The sequence below is a fragment of the Cheilinus undulatus genome, linkage group 22 (assembly GCF_018320785.1).
Source record: "Cheilinus undulatus linkage group 22, ASM1832078v1, whole genome shotgun sequence".
Lineage (NCBI taxonomy): Eukaryota > Metazoa > Chordata > Actinopteri > Labriformes > Labridae > Cheilinus > Cheilinus undulatus.
The window spans coordinates 21,054,861-21,071,950 of record NC_054886.1 but is presented as its reverse complement, the minus strand read 5'-3'; the positions used below and the strand labels follow the sequence as shown (position 1 = coordinate 21,071,950).

General features: G+C 36.4%; 1 protein-coding gene across 1 annotated transcript in view; it reads left to right on the top strand.

Annotated features, from left to right (window-relative positions):
• Positions 1-9,970: 9,970 nt before the first annotated feature.
• The window catches only part of sepsecs (Sep (O-phosphoserine) tRNA:Sec (selenocysteine) tRNA synthase), a 16,711-nt gene continuing 9,591 nt past the window's right edge, over positions 9,971-17,090 (top strand). Inside the window, exons 1-9 of the mRNA XM_041779697.1 lie at positions 9,971-10,097; positions 12,009-12,124; positions 12,204-12,358; positions 12,648-12,766; positions 13,050-13,208; positions 13,340-13,493; positions 14,115-14,217; positions 14,354-14,483; positions 16,904-16,995. Of these exons, the coding sequence (XP_041635631.1) occupies positions 12,011-12,124; positions 12,204-12,358; positions 12,648-12,766; positions 13,050-13,208; positions 13,340-13,493; positions 14,115-14,217; positions 14,354-14,483; positions 16,904-16,995 (1,026 nt within the window). The 5' untranslated portion in view covers positions 9,971-10,097; positions 12,009-12,010. The remainder of the gene's footprint in view (positions 10,098-12,008; positions 12,125-12,203; positions 12,359-12,647; positions 12,767-13,049; positions 13,209-13,339; positions 13,494-14,114; positions 14,218-14,353; positions 14,484-16,903; positions 16,996-17,090) is intronic.

Sequence of the window (17,090 nt, the reverse complement as noted above, 5' to 3'; positions counted from 1 at the left end):
GACCCTGCATGTACATATGAGGACATTATATTTGGACTTTCCTACGACACAGTAATCATTTCTGGCATTTGATTTTTTTTACGATTGTTTGAAATGTCCTTTTGAAGTTTCTGAAAATTTTTGAGTATTTTCATGGAAATATTGGTGAGTTTCATTTGAATATTTCGGGAGATTACCCCCCACATTTTACCAGAAATTAAGGAAATGTTTTAGTAATTTTTGGAGATTTTAATCTGAATCATTTGGGATATCTTTCTCTGAAATTTGGAGGGAATTTGCTTGAAAAATGTCAGGAATTTTCACACACACCTGATGGGGTTAGTTTAAATATTTTGGGAGTCTTGTCTGGAATTTTTCTATCATTTTTTTCAGGATAATAAGTTATTTTTATATTTCATTTTCATGGATTTTTAAATTCTAATATCATTTATTTATTTACATTTTGCAATTTTATGGGAGAAATTTTTTGGGGATCTTCAGACATTTTTTCTGGGATATTTGGGAGATGTATTTGTAATTTTTTTTGGGGGGGGGGATTTCAATGGGTTTTTTTTTTAATTTGTTTTAAAATTTTTAGGTATGTTTATATGAATTTGGAAACTAGTGGGATATCGTTTGGAATGGGGGGGTCTCTTGAAATTTTCTAGAATTTTCTTGGAAATTTCAGGGTATTTTTCTGGATGTTTGGGTGAATTTTCCATTATTGTCATGGAATTTTGGGAATTGGGAAATATATTTGTATTTTTTGGAAAGTGGGGGAATTTGCTTGAAATTTTCAGGTATTTTCACAAAAATCTTGGGGAATTTGTTTTAAATTTAGATTTTCCTGGAAATTTTCAAGTTTTTCTACGGCAAATGTATCTGTTTTTTTTTTTTTTTTTTGTAATTTTTATTTGATTTTTTGGGGGATTGCTTTGAAATTTTTCAGCATTTTCATGGAATTTTGGAAAATTGTAATTAGTAATTTTTAGGGAATTTTATATAAAGGGGGTTTGGGGGGGTCCTTTGAATTTTTATGATTTTTTTATGGAAATTTCTGACTATTTGTTTGGATGTTTGGGAGAATTTTGCATCATGCATGTAACGAATTTTATATCATGCATGTAAAGTTAAGAAATGTATTTGTAATGTAAATTTTAGAGGGAATTTGCTTCAACTTTTTCAGCAATTAGCATAGATTTTTGGAGGAAATTCTATTGGAATGTCCGAGCTTTATCATTAAGTTTCAGCTAAACATTTGCAGAATATTTCAAAAAATTTTGGGGCACTTTTTATGGGATACTTAAAATTTTATTTAAGAACTGCCACAGAATTTTTGGGTGATTCCTTTGAAATTTTAGGGAGTTTGTGTAGACCCTACAAGAAATTCCAAGCTCTTGGTGGAAAGTTTGTTCATGCTTGATCTGAATAAGTACTCACAGATCATCAAAATGAAATGAAATAGGACTCCCCCATACCTCTCTAAAACTGACACCATTTCTTACTGACCTTTTTATTCCCAACATCTGACCAACTGGCAAACATACAGCCAAAAAATTTGCTCAAAAACTGATCCAGTGCTGTATTTTCTGCAGAAAATAAGAGGTGTGATGGAATAATTTTTGATAAAAATGACTTCAAAGAACTTATCAGGTTAATTTTTTTCCCTAATTAGTGGGAGGAACAATAGCAGTGGCGTTAGGCTGAATGGCAAAATGCCAGTAGAATGACTGGGTATAGAGGGAGCATTTTAGAGAGGCAGGGTCTCTCAGAAGTAAAGATGGGCAGAGGTTCAGTCATCTGTCAGAAACTGTGTCTAAAATTTGTGGATCCTCACATCTACAGTCCATAATATCATCAAAAGATTCACAAAACCTGGAGAAATTTCTGTGCGCAAGGGAGAAGGCAGAAGGTCAATACTGGATGCTGGTGATCTTTGGGTCCTCTGTTTGTGCTCTGAAAACCACTGTGCGGGCTCAAGAACACGTCCAAAATGCAAATTAAAGCTGTTTCATGCAAAGAAGAGGCCTTATGTGAACACGATCCAGAAACACTCCTGTCATCTATGGGCCAAAGGTCATTTAAAGTGGGTTGAGGCAAAATGGAAAACTGTTCTGTGGTCAGATGAATCAAAATTTGGAATTATTTTTGGGAACCATGGCCCCCATGTCCTGCTACATAAGGAAGAGAGGAACCATCCAGCTTAGTATCAGCACACAGTTCAAAAGCCTGAGTCTCTGATGGTACAGGGCTGCATAGAGGCATGGGTGCTTTCATCCTGATAATCAGGATCTTGTTCCTGTGGAAAATGCTGCTTTGACAGAAGACACTGGAAGTTATACCAAAAATTCCCTTAAAGTATCGTGGGAGCTAAAAACAAGAGGGATAAGAGTAAGATTTCTACCAGATTTACAGGATACAGAACTGGTTTGGTGAGTTAACATTATTCAAAATGTGGTGTTTTCAGAGCACCTGTGGGTGAGGTGCAGCGCTGAACTCATGTCATTTATAAAGTAAATCACTCCAGCTTATTCCAAAGAAATGATCCCCTAAAAATCAATTAGTCATCTTTTATTGTTGAAGGAAAAACAACAAGTAGTTCAATGTTAACAAGCCTGACACCTGATTTATAATCACATACAGACACACCTTAGCCTTCGCCCTGCAGCAAAGACACAGGCGCCCAAACAGAGAGCAGACTGTCATCGTCATAACTGTGCTTTTATCATGTTTGGGGATTCTGTCATGTGATGACCTCATTAAAAATGTTTCCGTCTACTCAGTAGTATAGATTGTATTATTCTAGCTCTGTTGTTAAGCTGAGTTAAACTTTCCACGATGCATCCTCGTGTTTAAGGTAAGTCTGCATTAAATGAGTTCACCTGTTTGCCTCAATGCCAAATAAAAATTCTTTGCGTGGGTTACATCATTGGCATGTCTATTTACAGCGTGGTTACCATGATAAACAAGAGTTTATGTACGTAATGGAAACGTGAACGGCGTCAGGTGTTGTAATTGTCTTTTTGCTCCGGTGTATTTGCTCTGTGGGAGTTGACAGGTGTGGTCAGTGTCGACACCTTCACAGGTGAGTCATCACTGCTAAAGGTGCTAAAGCCAACGTCAGGGATGTCAAAGTGTTTGAAGAGAAAATCATTCAGGTCAGCTTCACGTCATGCACTCAGCTTGTCAACTCAGCACTTTGAATACACTGACTCTAAAATGACTCTCCCCACTGTCTGAGGTGAGATTTAAAACTTCAAACTGGAGCTGGAGTTTTTAAATATTGCAGTTAGGGTTCTTATAACTTTTTTAAATGTAAAGCTAGTTTGGTTATTTTAACCTCCTGAGACCTGAACTTTTGTTTGGAATGAATTTTTAGTTACAAATCCATCAGCAAGTCTCCTGAAGGTCCTGTTTCTGCAGAAACTACAGCACTGGATAGGTGTAAGAGCATGTGTTTGGGCTGTGTGTCGATCATTCATTGGCAATCTTCAATGGATCACTGAGAACAGCGAGGTTTGGTCATTTTTCTAACTATTTTTCATGCCCATCATGATCACAAAGAAAATTCTCTTGGAAAATCCAATCAAATTCCTTAAAGGAAATTGCCTAACATTTATCTGACAATTCTATAACAAATTTGTGAGTATCCATAAGAAGAACCCAAGATTTTTTCAAATATAACCCAAGGGTTCCAGTGAAACTTTATCAGAAAGTCTAAACATTACAATTTTTAAACATTCCCCCCAAAATCTGTGTAAACTCCGGAAAAATGACAAGCAAATTTCCCCTAAAATGCTCCATGAAATTCCCAAACGGTTGCATATACATTACCCTAGATTTCTCCAAACAAAACCATTCCAGGACCAATTCCCCCAAAAGATTAAAATACTCCGCCCCCCCTCAAAAAATACAAAAACAATCCTTAAAATCCAAATTTCCAAACAACATTCTCCCCAAACATCCACACAAACATCTCAAATTTCCATAAAAAATGCAAAAAAAGAGGAAATTAATGAAATTACCAGAAAATCCCCAAACAAATACATCCAAAACATTTCAATCGTAACATAAAACTTAAATACATTTTTTTAATTTCCTGAACTAAAATTACAAAGAAACTCCATATTAATATTTTAAAAAATAAAAATAAAAATTTTCTGAAAATTTCTGAAATTATGAAGCAAATTCCCCCTTGGCTTATATATTCCCCCAGAGCTTACATGCATTCTCCCCACACACACACACACACCACCACCACCAACCACCCAACCCATTCCAAATCAAATTCCCCAAAATTACTACCAATTACTGTTTCCCAAATTTTAATGAAAATCCATGAAAGTTTCAAAGCAAATTCCCCCAAAAATATTAAAATAAAATCACAGAAAAGAAAATCCCAATAAAGGAAAGAAACACATGAAAATACCTGAAATTTTCAAGCAAATATTTCTAAGAATTCTCAAAAATATTCATGAAAATTTAAAGTGAATTCACCAAAATTTCTTTAAAATTCTCAAAGAATACAAATACATTCCCCAAAATTGCATGAATATATATACTGATTGAAAATTCCCCAAAACATAAAAAATACCCCCCCATCCAAAACAAAAACAAAAAAAAAAAAAAAAACGAATCCCCAAAACATACAAATGAATTTCCCAGATTTCCATGAAAATACAAAAAAATACAAAAATTAAACCAAAGTACCTCACAAGATTTAAATCAAATTCCCCCCAAAATAAACATAATAAATATATCCCCAAAATTTCCATGCAAGTTCCCCAAAATGAAATTTTGGCAAGGCAGTATTTCAAGCAAATTATTTAAACTTCCGTTATATATAGAAAAAAGTTATTGAAAAAACAACAACAACAACAGTAGATTATAGAAATGATTACTATGTTGTAGCAAACCAAATGTAATGTCCTCATACATACACAGGATCTCAGGTAACCTTGCAAAGCAGATGGATACGCCCGTTTCCATGTTTCTCACTGGCAAAACCATCTTGCAAAGCTCCTGTCTGAACCGCTTATGCCTGGTTAGAAAGTGACAGGACCAATCAGCGAGGACGGGCAGCCCGGTGCAATTATGGCGGAAGAGATTAGCGTGGATGCTGCTAAAGCGACAGTTTTATCAGAACTTGATGACATTTCTTCGTTAAAAGAAGAACAAAGAACTGCATTGAGTTGTTTTCAAACAGAACATTCATCCAGTCACCCTCCAAGTTTTTTTTTTTCCCAAAGGCTCTGCCCTTTCCCAAACGCTGTATATTGAAGGTTTTCCAGATGGATGTGTGAGACAAATCCATCTGGTGTGTCAGGTTAGGTCTCAGGAAGTTAATGGAGGTAATGCCAGTGTAGTGAGGTGGAAATAAGCTGTTCTTTATGACCTGCTGTGAAAATGATGACTAATCACAGTAACATTAAGTGGAAATACAGTTAAAGTACTTCATTTAAAGCTCCAGTGGGATGTCTGGTTTAGGCCGATTCTGGCGCCCCCTGTGGACACAGTGTTACCTCTTATCTCTGCTGATTTTATCCTCTATGTGTATAAGTTTAAAATGTCATCTGACCAAACATACATCTCTAGACATGAATCTTTGTCTTGAAAAATGTAAACAAAGGCTGCTTCCTGAGCGTGTGGCCTCGTCTGACACCTACCCCACAGCAGCGATTACAGACATTAAGAGTCACAGAGCAGAGCTGATCAGTTCTGTTGCTGGCGATCCTGTTTGCTTAATTAGGTCATATAGAGTCATTAGGAATGATTTTAGCCTGTTGAAATCTTATAACAGAAGCTTTAAAGGGGGATTCCGCGCTCTTCCTTCTTGATGCTGACTCTCACTGCCATGAGTCAGTTATGTACAACAGATGTGATTCACTGTTTATTTTCTGTGAGAGAAAAATACTATAAATCACTGTGAATCTGCTTAAACATACACACACTCTGCCTGTATGGATGTGCTTGTAGTCAAAGGTCAGAAAGAGTGCTCACATTTTAAAGTGGATGGTCTCCATTTTCTGGTCTAGACTGCTTTTGAATCATTCTGTGTGATTCATTAATGAACAAGATTCCTCATTCAGGCTTTGTTTTAGTGTGGGTCAGCAAGTCAGAGATTCTGGTAAACTGGGACCACTTTGGCTCTCTGGGCATTTAGTCAGTCGTGTACCCAAGGTTCTCATCATATACGGTTAAAAATGATCTGATAAATTCGTCGAGAAAGAAATTCTAATAAAAAACTTCTGAAGAGGTTTGAAAACCTTTTATTTATGGTATCTGCAAGTATGGTTTTAAAAGTTTTATCATGGATCATCAGAGACATGTGGCACAGATAAGGGTGTTTAAATGTATTTTATTTGTTGATTAATTCATTTACTTACAACTGTGTTGCTTTGAGAGTGTTTGCAGATTCTGAAGGATTTCATCACTAGATTGTCTTTATACGTGGGTGTCCCTCTGGTAATTAGGCCAACGGGATTCCTCGCCAGCGCCCAAAAGTGCCCAGCCCCTCGAACACACCTACTGCCCCGTAAACCTTGCTATATATGACACTGCCCGGTTCCTTCAGGAGTGGGCGGCGGAAGGCAGACTTCCACCCTCAGCCTACTTTTTATTCTGCTGACGCCTGACACGAGCACACATGGATCTAGGACAGCGAACGAGGCAGAGCTGGATGTGGTTTCCACACCTCAACAGGTAGGCGTGAGGATGAAGCAACAGGGCGAAAACTGGCGGGAGAGATCAGGCCTAGAACTATTCTCTTTAAAACGCCATTTTTGTATTTTTTTTTAATACTTTCACGTTATTTCCTCTTGTTGGAATTATCTTTGTGAGATTATACGTGCGTAATTACGCACAAACCCGTTGGAGTTACGCGGTGTCGTCTTCAGCTACAGCACGTTTTGACATGCATGAAGTGCTAATAGGAATATTCTTCTATCACATGTATATTTTAATCCCAGATATCCCGGATTTAGATGAAGATGGGCCTGATTTAAGAATGGACAGTACTTCTAAACTCCGTGAACATGGGTACAGGAAGGAAGGCAAGATGTTGGCATAGCTGTTGAGTTTGAAGCCCTGCTATGCCATCAAATTGCCGTCTTTCTATCCCCTTTGCAGCAAAGACAAACATCAGGATTTTTGAAAATGTTCTCCCTGAATATTTTGGATCACATTGAACCTACTTTCACATCGAAATGCTCAAAGTAAATCTCGTGTTTCAGGGGATTTCAGTCTGCGTAAAATCTTCATCAGGATCATCGGATTCATTGAAACAAATAATTTACCTTAGTAATGGGGGAATCAATGTTCATTTTACGTATTTATGGGCTAGTAGTCATCCTTTTTTTGGTTTTGTTTTATTTTTTGAAATTACGAAAATATTTGTCAAATATTAATTGTCCTTTTTCTCGTAATAGTTGGTATTAAATTAATTTACATCTAATGTCTATCAAAGTAACGTGATCATGTTAATTTTTCTTATTTACTCTGATTTTTTCTTCAACATGTTGAATGTGTTTCAATATAACAACTACTCAGATATTTCCTGTTATATAGCCAATTTCTAATCCAACAAGTGAAATATTTATTCATTACTACTATTACTACTTTATTATCAATATTATTGACTGCTATGTTTAATTTTCTTCAGCATTAAAGTATGTATGTATGTATGTATGTATGTATGTATGTATCTATCTATCTATCTATCTATAACCTTGAGTGCTCAGTGGGAGAAAAGTTTATAAATCTCAATCATGGATTTATGCTGAACTCTTCATATCTGTCTCATATTGCAGAGAAACTTTTTTACATGTTGTCAGTGAAAAGTATTCGCTGGCCATTGTTTTAAATAACTTTATAAGTTAGTACATGACCTTACAGTAAAGTGCTGGTGCCAAAATACATGCATATGATGTTGTGATATTTTGAATGTCAGACTGATTTCTTTTACAAACTATTTTTTCAGAGTATTTTTTTTTTATTTCTTCATTTGAATTTGATTTGTTACTTGTAAAACATGTATGAAAATTTTATGTCCTAAATATTTACAGTAGTAGATGTGTTTTCTTTGTGAACTCTTTCATAGTGTTTGAATCATGTTAATAATCCCCCTAATAACAATCTGCACATACATCAATCAGTGCCAGTGACTTTACAGAGCACTCACATCAGTGTTTGAGGTTACACATACACAAATACATAGTTTCTGTCAGTGCCACTGTGTGTTATCTGCATTTTCATGAACAAGATGCTTTAAACCAACTGACCCTGGAGGGGGTCAGTAATGTTATAATAAAGTTGTTGTTACTGAATTTGACTGAAACATGTTTATTTATTTATTTATTTATTTATTTAAATGATGTGGTGTTTTTTAAATTGTGGGGGTTTTATAAGTTGTTCAAACAGATTTTCCTCTGCTATTTTATGAATGATAAGATTTCTTACACTGCCCCTGATTCCTTTGTCAATTTAAGGCAACACTATAAAATAACATTATGTCATCAACACTATCAATTTATGTTTGAATAATGATTGATTAGAATTTTTATTTCAAAAAAGAATGAAGTGTGATTTTATTGTCAGTGGTGTGCAGAATATCCAGTTGCGTGTTTATGTGTTTATTTTCAGAGGCAAAAGTTGGTGCATAATGGCAAAAATGGGCATAAAAAGTAGTGAAAATTAGTTACAGATGACAAAAAATTGATTTAAATGAACAAAAATGGGCAGTAAAAGGTGGTGAAATGGGATTAAAAAGTCGGAAAAAATCTGACAAAAGAGACAAAAAGGGTGTAAAAAGTGGAATAAAGAACAGCAGTGAGTTCTTTTCTTTTCAAAAACGACAAAAGTCGAGTACTTACATGTCTATAGCCTCCATGTTTCATGTTATTCCTCACTATTAAACAAGTGCAAGTGGGTCAAAAGAGGCAAAAAGTTGGTTAAAAGAAGCTGAAAATTGGCTGAAAGTCTCAAAAACAGCCAAAAAAAGTTATTAAAGTGATTAATAGTGGCAAAAAAATCATTAGCAGAGGCAACAATAGGCAAATAGTGGCAAAAACTGGTTAAAATTGGTCAAATATGGCAGAAACGGGTAAGAAGGAGTCACAAGTGAAAACAATGGATTCAAAGTGGCCAAAATGGGCAGTACAGATAGTGGCAAAAATGAAAATTCAAACAATTTCAAATATATTCTTATTTGATAATTAATTTATTTTATTTTTCATTATTTGAAAAAATCCCATTTCCACCATTATCAGTTTTTTTAAAAATATATTTTTGTGGTTAATTTTTTGTCGCAAAAATATAGTGCAAGGTATTTAGCATTTAATGTAAAAATATATTTTAAAAATAAATAAATTTAAGTTGAGAGGTGACATGACGGACCAGCAACAGACTTCTTTTTAAACTTTTAATGAAACTGTAAAACGTACGACACTTGTAAACAAACATGGCGAAATTTACATTTCATAACTTAAAGTATATGGGGCAACTGTGGAAAACAAATACAGAGGACAGAGGATCAAAGTTAATTATTATAAAAAATGTTTTTTTTTCCCTTCTTCAAATGAAATATAAAGAAAAGTTATATCAGTTATCTAAATAAAATAAGTCAAAATACATCTGTGATACAAGGGGCTGAGTTCATTATATAATAAGGTATATATAATTTCATATCAAAATAGATCAAAAGACACACTAAGAGTAATGAATTTTATATCGAGCTTCTTAGTCAGTGGTCCGTATGTTAGTTTTTGTGTTTCGTTCATTAAATGTAAAGATTTTCAAGGTTAAATGTAAATTCATTCAAAAAGGTAACAAAAATAGGGGACGATTTTAAAGTTCTATTTTGTGTATGAAATATTTACCAAACGCAGAAATTGCACTGGCAGAAACAACAGTCTAGCAACAGAATGACATTCTGCACATAGGGCTGGCAGTGCACGTCACATGATCAGGTCTCCTAGGTCATGTGACTTCATGACGTAACTTGTTCGTTGATTCCCTGAATCCATGCTGCCTTCTACCCCTGTGTGTTTTCATCCCCGTGTAAAGTCTGTACGCGGTTTGTACTGTTTGAGACAGACTGACGCTCACAGAGAGGCTTTACGGTAAGAAACTTACCAACTGTCATGCGTGAAAACAGCCTATTTGAAGCTGTAGGGTCTGCTGCAGCAGCGGGAACAGTAGCTTAGCTTAGTTTAGCAGAGCTGCTAGCAGTCTTGCTTGTAAGGTAAGTTACATGTAGAAGTGTGTAAAAGTATCAGCAAACTCTCAGCATTAACTAAACAAAAATGCGCTGTGTTCATAACTTATATGTGTGGTATGTTGGCGCTGCTGTGCAAGGTTTTGGTGTTAAAAGTAAGATAAACAGAGGAGTACTATCTAAAGAAACTTTAGAGAGGAGCAGGTGTTTCGGCTCACCGAGTGACCGTGTTATCTGGTGACCGTGTTATCTGGTTATTACCGCGGTTGTGGAAAATAGAGGCCTTTGTTCAGAAGTGTAAGAAGTACAAGACTATTGTTTTCAAGTAAACATACGATTAATTTGGCTAAAACTTATGAAAGTAGAAGTAAAATCACTGCTCTATAAAATTACTCAGGTAAAAATAGGGAGTAGTTCATTCAAAGTTTATTGAAAGTACTGAGTTGCTACTTTTGATACCTGAGGGAGTTAAATACTGTATGATCTTAATGTCCAACCGAATAATGAGAATGAGTCTCCAACCAGGTTATTTAGATGATAATAATAATAATAATAGTAACTATAATAATAACTTTATTTGTATAGCAGTTTTAAAAACATGGGTTTACAAAGTGCTTTGACAAGTGCAGAAGCAAGCAGAAGAACAAAGCAACAACCCAAAGAAAAGATAAGAAGACAGAACGTGACATGCAGACAACATCAGCAGAATCCACACATTTAAAGAAACTAAACAGGAATATGGATGAGGTAGTAATTCATCAAGATCAATATACATCAAAACCTAGATGTCATGTGAAGCCATGCAAACTAAGACATCACAGATATCAGAGTGCAGACATGAAGCCATTCTACACAACTAAGACATCATGTACATCATCAGGATGCGGGCAAGGCACAGACACCAAGTACCATAAAATAATAGGAACAGTAGGAACCCAGGCAATCCAGGAACCCAGCTGCACAGGCTGAGACCGAGAGGACCAGAATTAAAACATGAGAAATTAAAAGAGAAACAAGGAGGAGTAAAAACAAAACAGGAGATAAATGAGAAAAAGCAGTAAAATGTAAATAAGAGGGCAAAAACAGACAGTAAAGCGAGGTAAAACGAGCTGCAAAACTGTAAAAGCAGTAAAATTGATACATATTACAACAGAGGTAAACAAACGGGAAGCAAAAAAAAAAAAAGTAAGGTTTATACCACAGCTGCCCTAAATTAACAGCATTGGTAATTACCAAAATCATTTTTTATGTTTCTACAATGGTTACTACACCTATATGTAGAGGCACTTTACCAAAATGATATTTTTAATGCTAAAATATAATAATTATTGTTATCCATTAATTTTCAAATTTACTTATTTACAAAAAAACTGAAAAAAATAGTAAGGCACATTAATATTTCTTGATTAATATGTCAAATTATAGTTATTTACTTGCATTCCTGAACAGAAAAATGAGTTTTAGTGGTTGAATGTTATGCTTGATTCATTTCTGACTTCTCAGAGAAGCCCAGTGAGCTGGCTCAAATTTGGGTCTAAAAAGGTGAATTCAGTTTGAAATTCCTCATTCCTGTTCAAAATGCTAAAACGTGGAGAGCTCACTGAAAATGAAAGAGTCCACATTAAAGCACTTCATGATGCTGGATGGTCTCTGAGGCAAATATGACAGGTGGTCTAATAAATTTGTTAAGCACTGTATGTATATTTTGCATTTTTTCCAAAAAGTTGCAGTAAGAGTTAGGATTGTCTGGAAAAAGCCAGGCTGTCTTCAGTTACAGGCATTTTTTCTCACAAACAAAAATCTGTTTGTTTGACAGAGATGAACAGTGAAAACTTCAGCCTTAGTGAGAAGATCGTCTCCTCCTCCTACATTCGACAAGGCAGCCAGGCCCGCCGAAGCCATGAGCAGCTCATCAGACACCTGTTGGAGCAGGTAAGCTCTGAAACTGCCTTTAAATTTTGCAACAAGCTCACTGCAGATTCATCTATTTTTCATGCTGTGTGTGTTGCAGGGAAAGTGTCCCGAGGAGGGCTGGAGTGAGAGCACCATAGAGCTCTTCCTGAATGAGCTGGCAGTGATGGACAGCAATAACTTCCTTGGAAACTGTGGTGTTGGAGAGAGGGAAGGCAGAGTGGCGTCTAGCCTTGTGGCCCGAAGACATTACAGGTTTGACGGTGACTCTTATGATTAGATAGACACTTTGGATGTTGTTGCGTCAACTTGGTATGGTTGTTTCACTCATGCCTGTATTGACCATTCTAATAAATGTGTTTCAAGTATGACTTCCTAAAATCTGACTGTTAAGGATATGGAGGTGAATGATGTATTTGATTTTGAAAGTTCATTGACTGTTGACCTTGTTATCAGCAGTTTATATGGAAAAAAAATCTTCATTTGTCATCTTGCCTGCTTTAAAGCTTTAGTTCCTGTTGTGACCCTCAGCTCTTTTGTCCAGGTTGATCCACGGCATTGGCCGCTCAGGTGACATTGCTGCCATTCAGCCCAAAGCTGCAGGATCCAGTCTGCTTAACAAACTCACCAATTCAGTCGTATTGGACATCCTCAGGCTCTCAGGTATGTTTTCTCTAAGATTAGACTACATTTTACACTTCCAACCTTTCAAACTTCAAACCTCCACAAGTGATTCTACTTACAGCATCAGCATTACTGCGTCAACACTTTGAAAAGCTTTTGCTTAAGCACCAGAGAAAATAGCTGATAGCTTCACAGTCAGAGCAAGTCCTAGTTTGGAGCAAATGAACCTCTGTTTAAAATTCGTAGACTTTCCCTTTAATTGCCTAGTTTGTAGGGTGTTTTTGTGATTGGATAACCCTGCTCTGTTTTTTCTGGACCACAGGTGTCCGCAGCGTGGCGAGCTGCTTTGTGGTTCCCATGGCAACAGGAATGAGCTTGACTCTGTGCTTCCTGACCCTCCGTCACCGGAGGCCCAAGGCTCGCTACATCATTTGGCCTCGCATCGACCAGAAGTCCTGTTTCAAAGCCATGATCACAGCAGGTGATGATGACACCCTTATTTATTGGCTTTTTACTCTTAAGGAAACCACTATCATAGTAGTAGATTGTGATTCTGAGGCGACGTCTATGTTGAATATCTCTGATTCTGTAATACTTGACTGTTTCACTCAGGCTTTGAACCGGTGGTAGTGGAAAATGTTCTCGAAGGGGACGAGTTAAGGACGGACTTGGAAGCAGTTGAGCAAAAAATCACAGAGATTGGAGCTGACAACATCCTGTGTGTTCACTCAACTACATCCTGCTTTGCCCCAAGGGTTCCTGACAGGTGAAAATACACCCCATTTTCACCCATTATGTTCACAGTAACTAATTTATACAACACTAATTCCAAAAAAGTTTGGGCGCTGTGTAAAATGTGAATAAAAACAGGATGCAATGATTTGCAAATCTCATGAATCCATAGTTTAATATAAGTAAAACATAAACAACATATTCAGTGTTGAAAGTGAGACATTTTACCATCTTATGAGAAACATTGCCTCATTTTGAATTTGATTGCAGCAACACATCTCAACATAGTAGGGATGGGGCAACAAAAGCTGGAAAAGTAAGTAGTATTATGAAAAACAGCCAGAGGAGCATTTTATGATGAATTAGACTAATAGGCAACAAATTGATACCATGACTGGTTATAAAAGAGATGTTGATGCCACAAATTCAAAATGAGCTGATATTTTTTCTGAAATGGTAAAATGTTTCTGTTTTAACATCTGATATGTTTATGTTCTATTGTGAATAAAATATGAGATTATGAGATTTGACAGTCATTGCATCATTATTTTTTTATTTGCATTTTATCGAGCGCCCCAACTTTTTGGGAATTTAGGTTGTATATGCAAGTATTTAATTACATGCACTCTGATTATTATCGTTATCTTGTTTTTAGGCTTGAGGAGCTTTCTGCCATGTGTGCCAAATACGACATTCCACATATAGTTAACAATGCATATGGAGTACAGTCGTCCAAATGCATGCACCTTATACAGCAGGTAGGCTCCACTCGTTTATTACCCATGCTTGTCTGGATTGTGTGTGTCAAGTCTTGATGATGTAAAAGTGTCTTCACGTTTTTTCATTCATTGTGCAGAGCAGATACAGTAATGTTACGGTTTCCTGTCTCGTCAGGGAGCTCGAGTTGGAAGAATCGATGCCTTTGTACAGAGCTTGGACAAGAACTTCATGGTTCCAGTAGGTGGCGCCATAATTGCAGGTTTTGATGAGGCCTTTATACAAGAGATAAGCAAAATGTACCCAGGTAAGAATTAACAACACTATGTTTGAGCTACATTGTATACAGTCATCAATGATTGCATTTTTATAAAGATTGGTTAAATACCTAGCCTTACTTTATCATTACTAATTGCTTCTCTCCTCATACACTGACTAGATTTCATTTCTTTTCTTGTTTAGTTTTCTTGCATTGCAAAAACAATGCTTGATTTTCATTGATTGGTGGGATATTTATAGATATGATGCTTTACTGACAGGTCAGGACGTGGCTGAGTGGATATGATGAGTGTTTATTTTACCTGCTTACCCACAGCCTGAAGCAGCCTATACATTAGGAACACTACCAGGCTGTTTTACATTTAGTAATAATGATAATAGCTTGGACTTCTATAGCGCCTTTCATGAGACCCAAGATCGCTTTGCAGAAAACAAGACACAGCACAAAAGATAAACACTAAGTTGAGTGAATTAAGGAGGGCATGTTTAGGAGAGACTGTAAGCTTGAAGAGTTTTTAAAACGTGTCCAAATATGGAGCATTGCGAATCTTACAGACACTCGCCAACAGAAAGTGTGAGGGGGCTTAGCCTTCCCAAGCCTTATGCACCCACCACTCCATTGGAGTGACGCTATGTCGCTGTGGGTCAGGGGCGTAGCACTGTCCAAGGTGCTGATCTTGAAGCTGTGGGGAAATGCTGCTGTTTGGGTTTCTTCCTCTAGAGCACAGCAAGGAGAAGATGTGCAATCTATGCAAATCAACAGACTTATTAACATACATTTACGTTGAAGATCCTGTTCCACATATAAATTTACTGTTAATATTATTATTTTTTGATAAACATATTCTTTTTTCCTCTCTATTTTTACCAATTAAATAAGGCGTTGATTTCAATTCATCAGGCTGCTTGCCAACAGCCGAAGCCACGTATTTAGAAATGTAAAAGTTGCATATATTGATGATAAGAAGCTTAAATTACAGCAATAACAAGATTTTAGCTATTTCCGACCTCAGTTGTGACCCTGCAGGTGAGATGGCTGTGTGGGGATTCTGCCTGAGCATCCCTTTGGTGCTTTGGATTAGACATCCCTTGCTTCTTGCCGCCCCACGGTGTAGCCATGGATATGTCAGCACCACCTAAAGTGACACGTGGCACACTGTAAATTGTAATTACATGCAGGTTTTTTCTGATTAAAACACTCCTTGAAACATGCAATGCCTGGGCTGATACCAGTCCTGCAAGCTAGGGCTGGGCAATTAATCTTAAATTTGAATAAATCGCAATATGGCCTGCAGCAATTTTCAAATTGCAGAAGTTGCAATCTTTCTTAAACTTAAAATGTGACAAAATACCAGTTAAATAAATCTTGTTTTTTTGCAGTGGCAGAGATTTTATGCACATTATGCAAACATTAAATGTCAAATTTTTTATAATGGTTTACAAAAATCCTTCTTTTTGTGTTTTATGTATTTTTTTTTTAATCAAAACTAGTGACATAAGAGTAATAATGCCCTAAAACAAAGCAAATGACATCTCCGTTGCAATCTGAGCAAAAATAGTTAGCTCATTCTATCTAAAACTGATGAAGCCCAGTGCTCCTTCACAAAAGTCATACTCCAGCTGTGATCAGATTGTAGCCAGCCCCACCTCCTCCATCCCAGCCACCTCCTTTATAGCTTAAAGCTTGTTGCACCCCATATTCAGATTCATGCTACTATGGATTAAGTGCTTCGGAAATAATGTAATTGTTTTCAATACACATTTTCTTATTTATGGAATTATTTATTGCTTGAATTTGTCAAAAAATACACAAGATTACCCAAGAATAATCACATATTAAATCACAATATTTGGGGAAAAAAAATCACAATTACATTATTTTTGCAAATTTCTCAGCCCTACCGTGAACAGACCTAAGTGTGATCCCAATCTTTGGGGGTGTCCACTGTATGGATGCATTCTACATTGCATTCGAAATATAATACAATATACATTGCTCAAGCTTTCCTGCAGTGTAACACACAACTGTGTTACTACTCATTAATGTAAGGTTGCATTTTATTCTGTTTATGTATATATTAGAGAGCACATAGTAGTTCTTTGTTATTTTTGACTGTTTCAGACTGTGCTCAACTTTCAGTAGTTATTTTTAGGTTTATTTTACTGGACTATGAGCTGGATCAACATGATTGGACTTTAATTCCCCTTCTGTGTTAGCAAGGAATGCACAGTAGATCTAATGAGTATTTTATAACATTTTTTAGTAGATTGTTATTTTTGATACACATGTATGAGATTCTTCACCTGTAAATCCATCAATCTTTCAACAGTTATCTGTTCATTCATTTTTGGAGTGGATATTGATGCCCATGATTAGTTTAACCCACAGTAGGCTCTCTTGTTTATGCACCTCCTCACCAAAGTCACCTCTTGGCCCTCTCTGTCCAGGTCGAGCATCGGCTTCGCCTTCCCTTGACGTCCTCATAACCCTTCTCACTCTGGGAGCCAACGGCTATAAGAAACTCCTCTCAGAAAGAAAGGTGAGCACACACATCCATACGCCTTTTTAAGGCTTTATATGTTAATAACTTCCGTGAAACACTGCAGCAATGCCAGCTTGATTGTGTTTCCATGC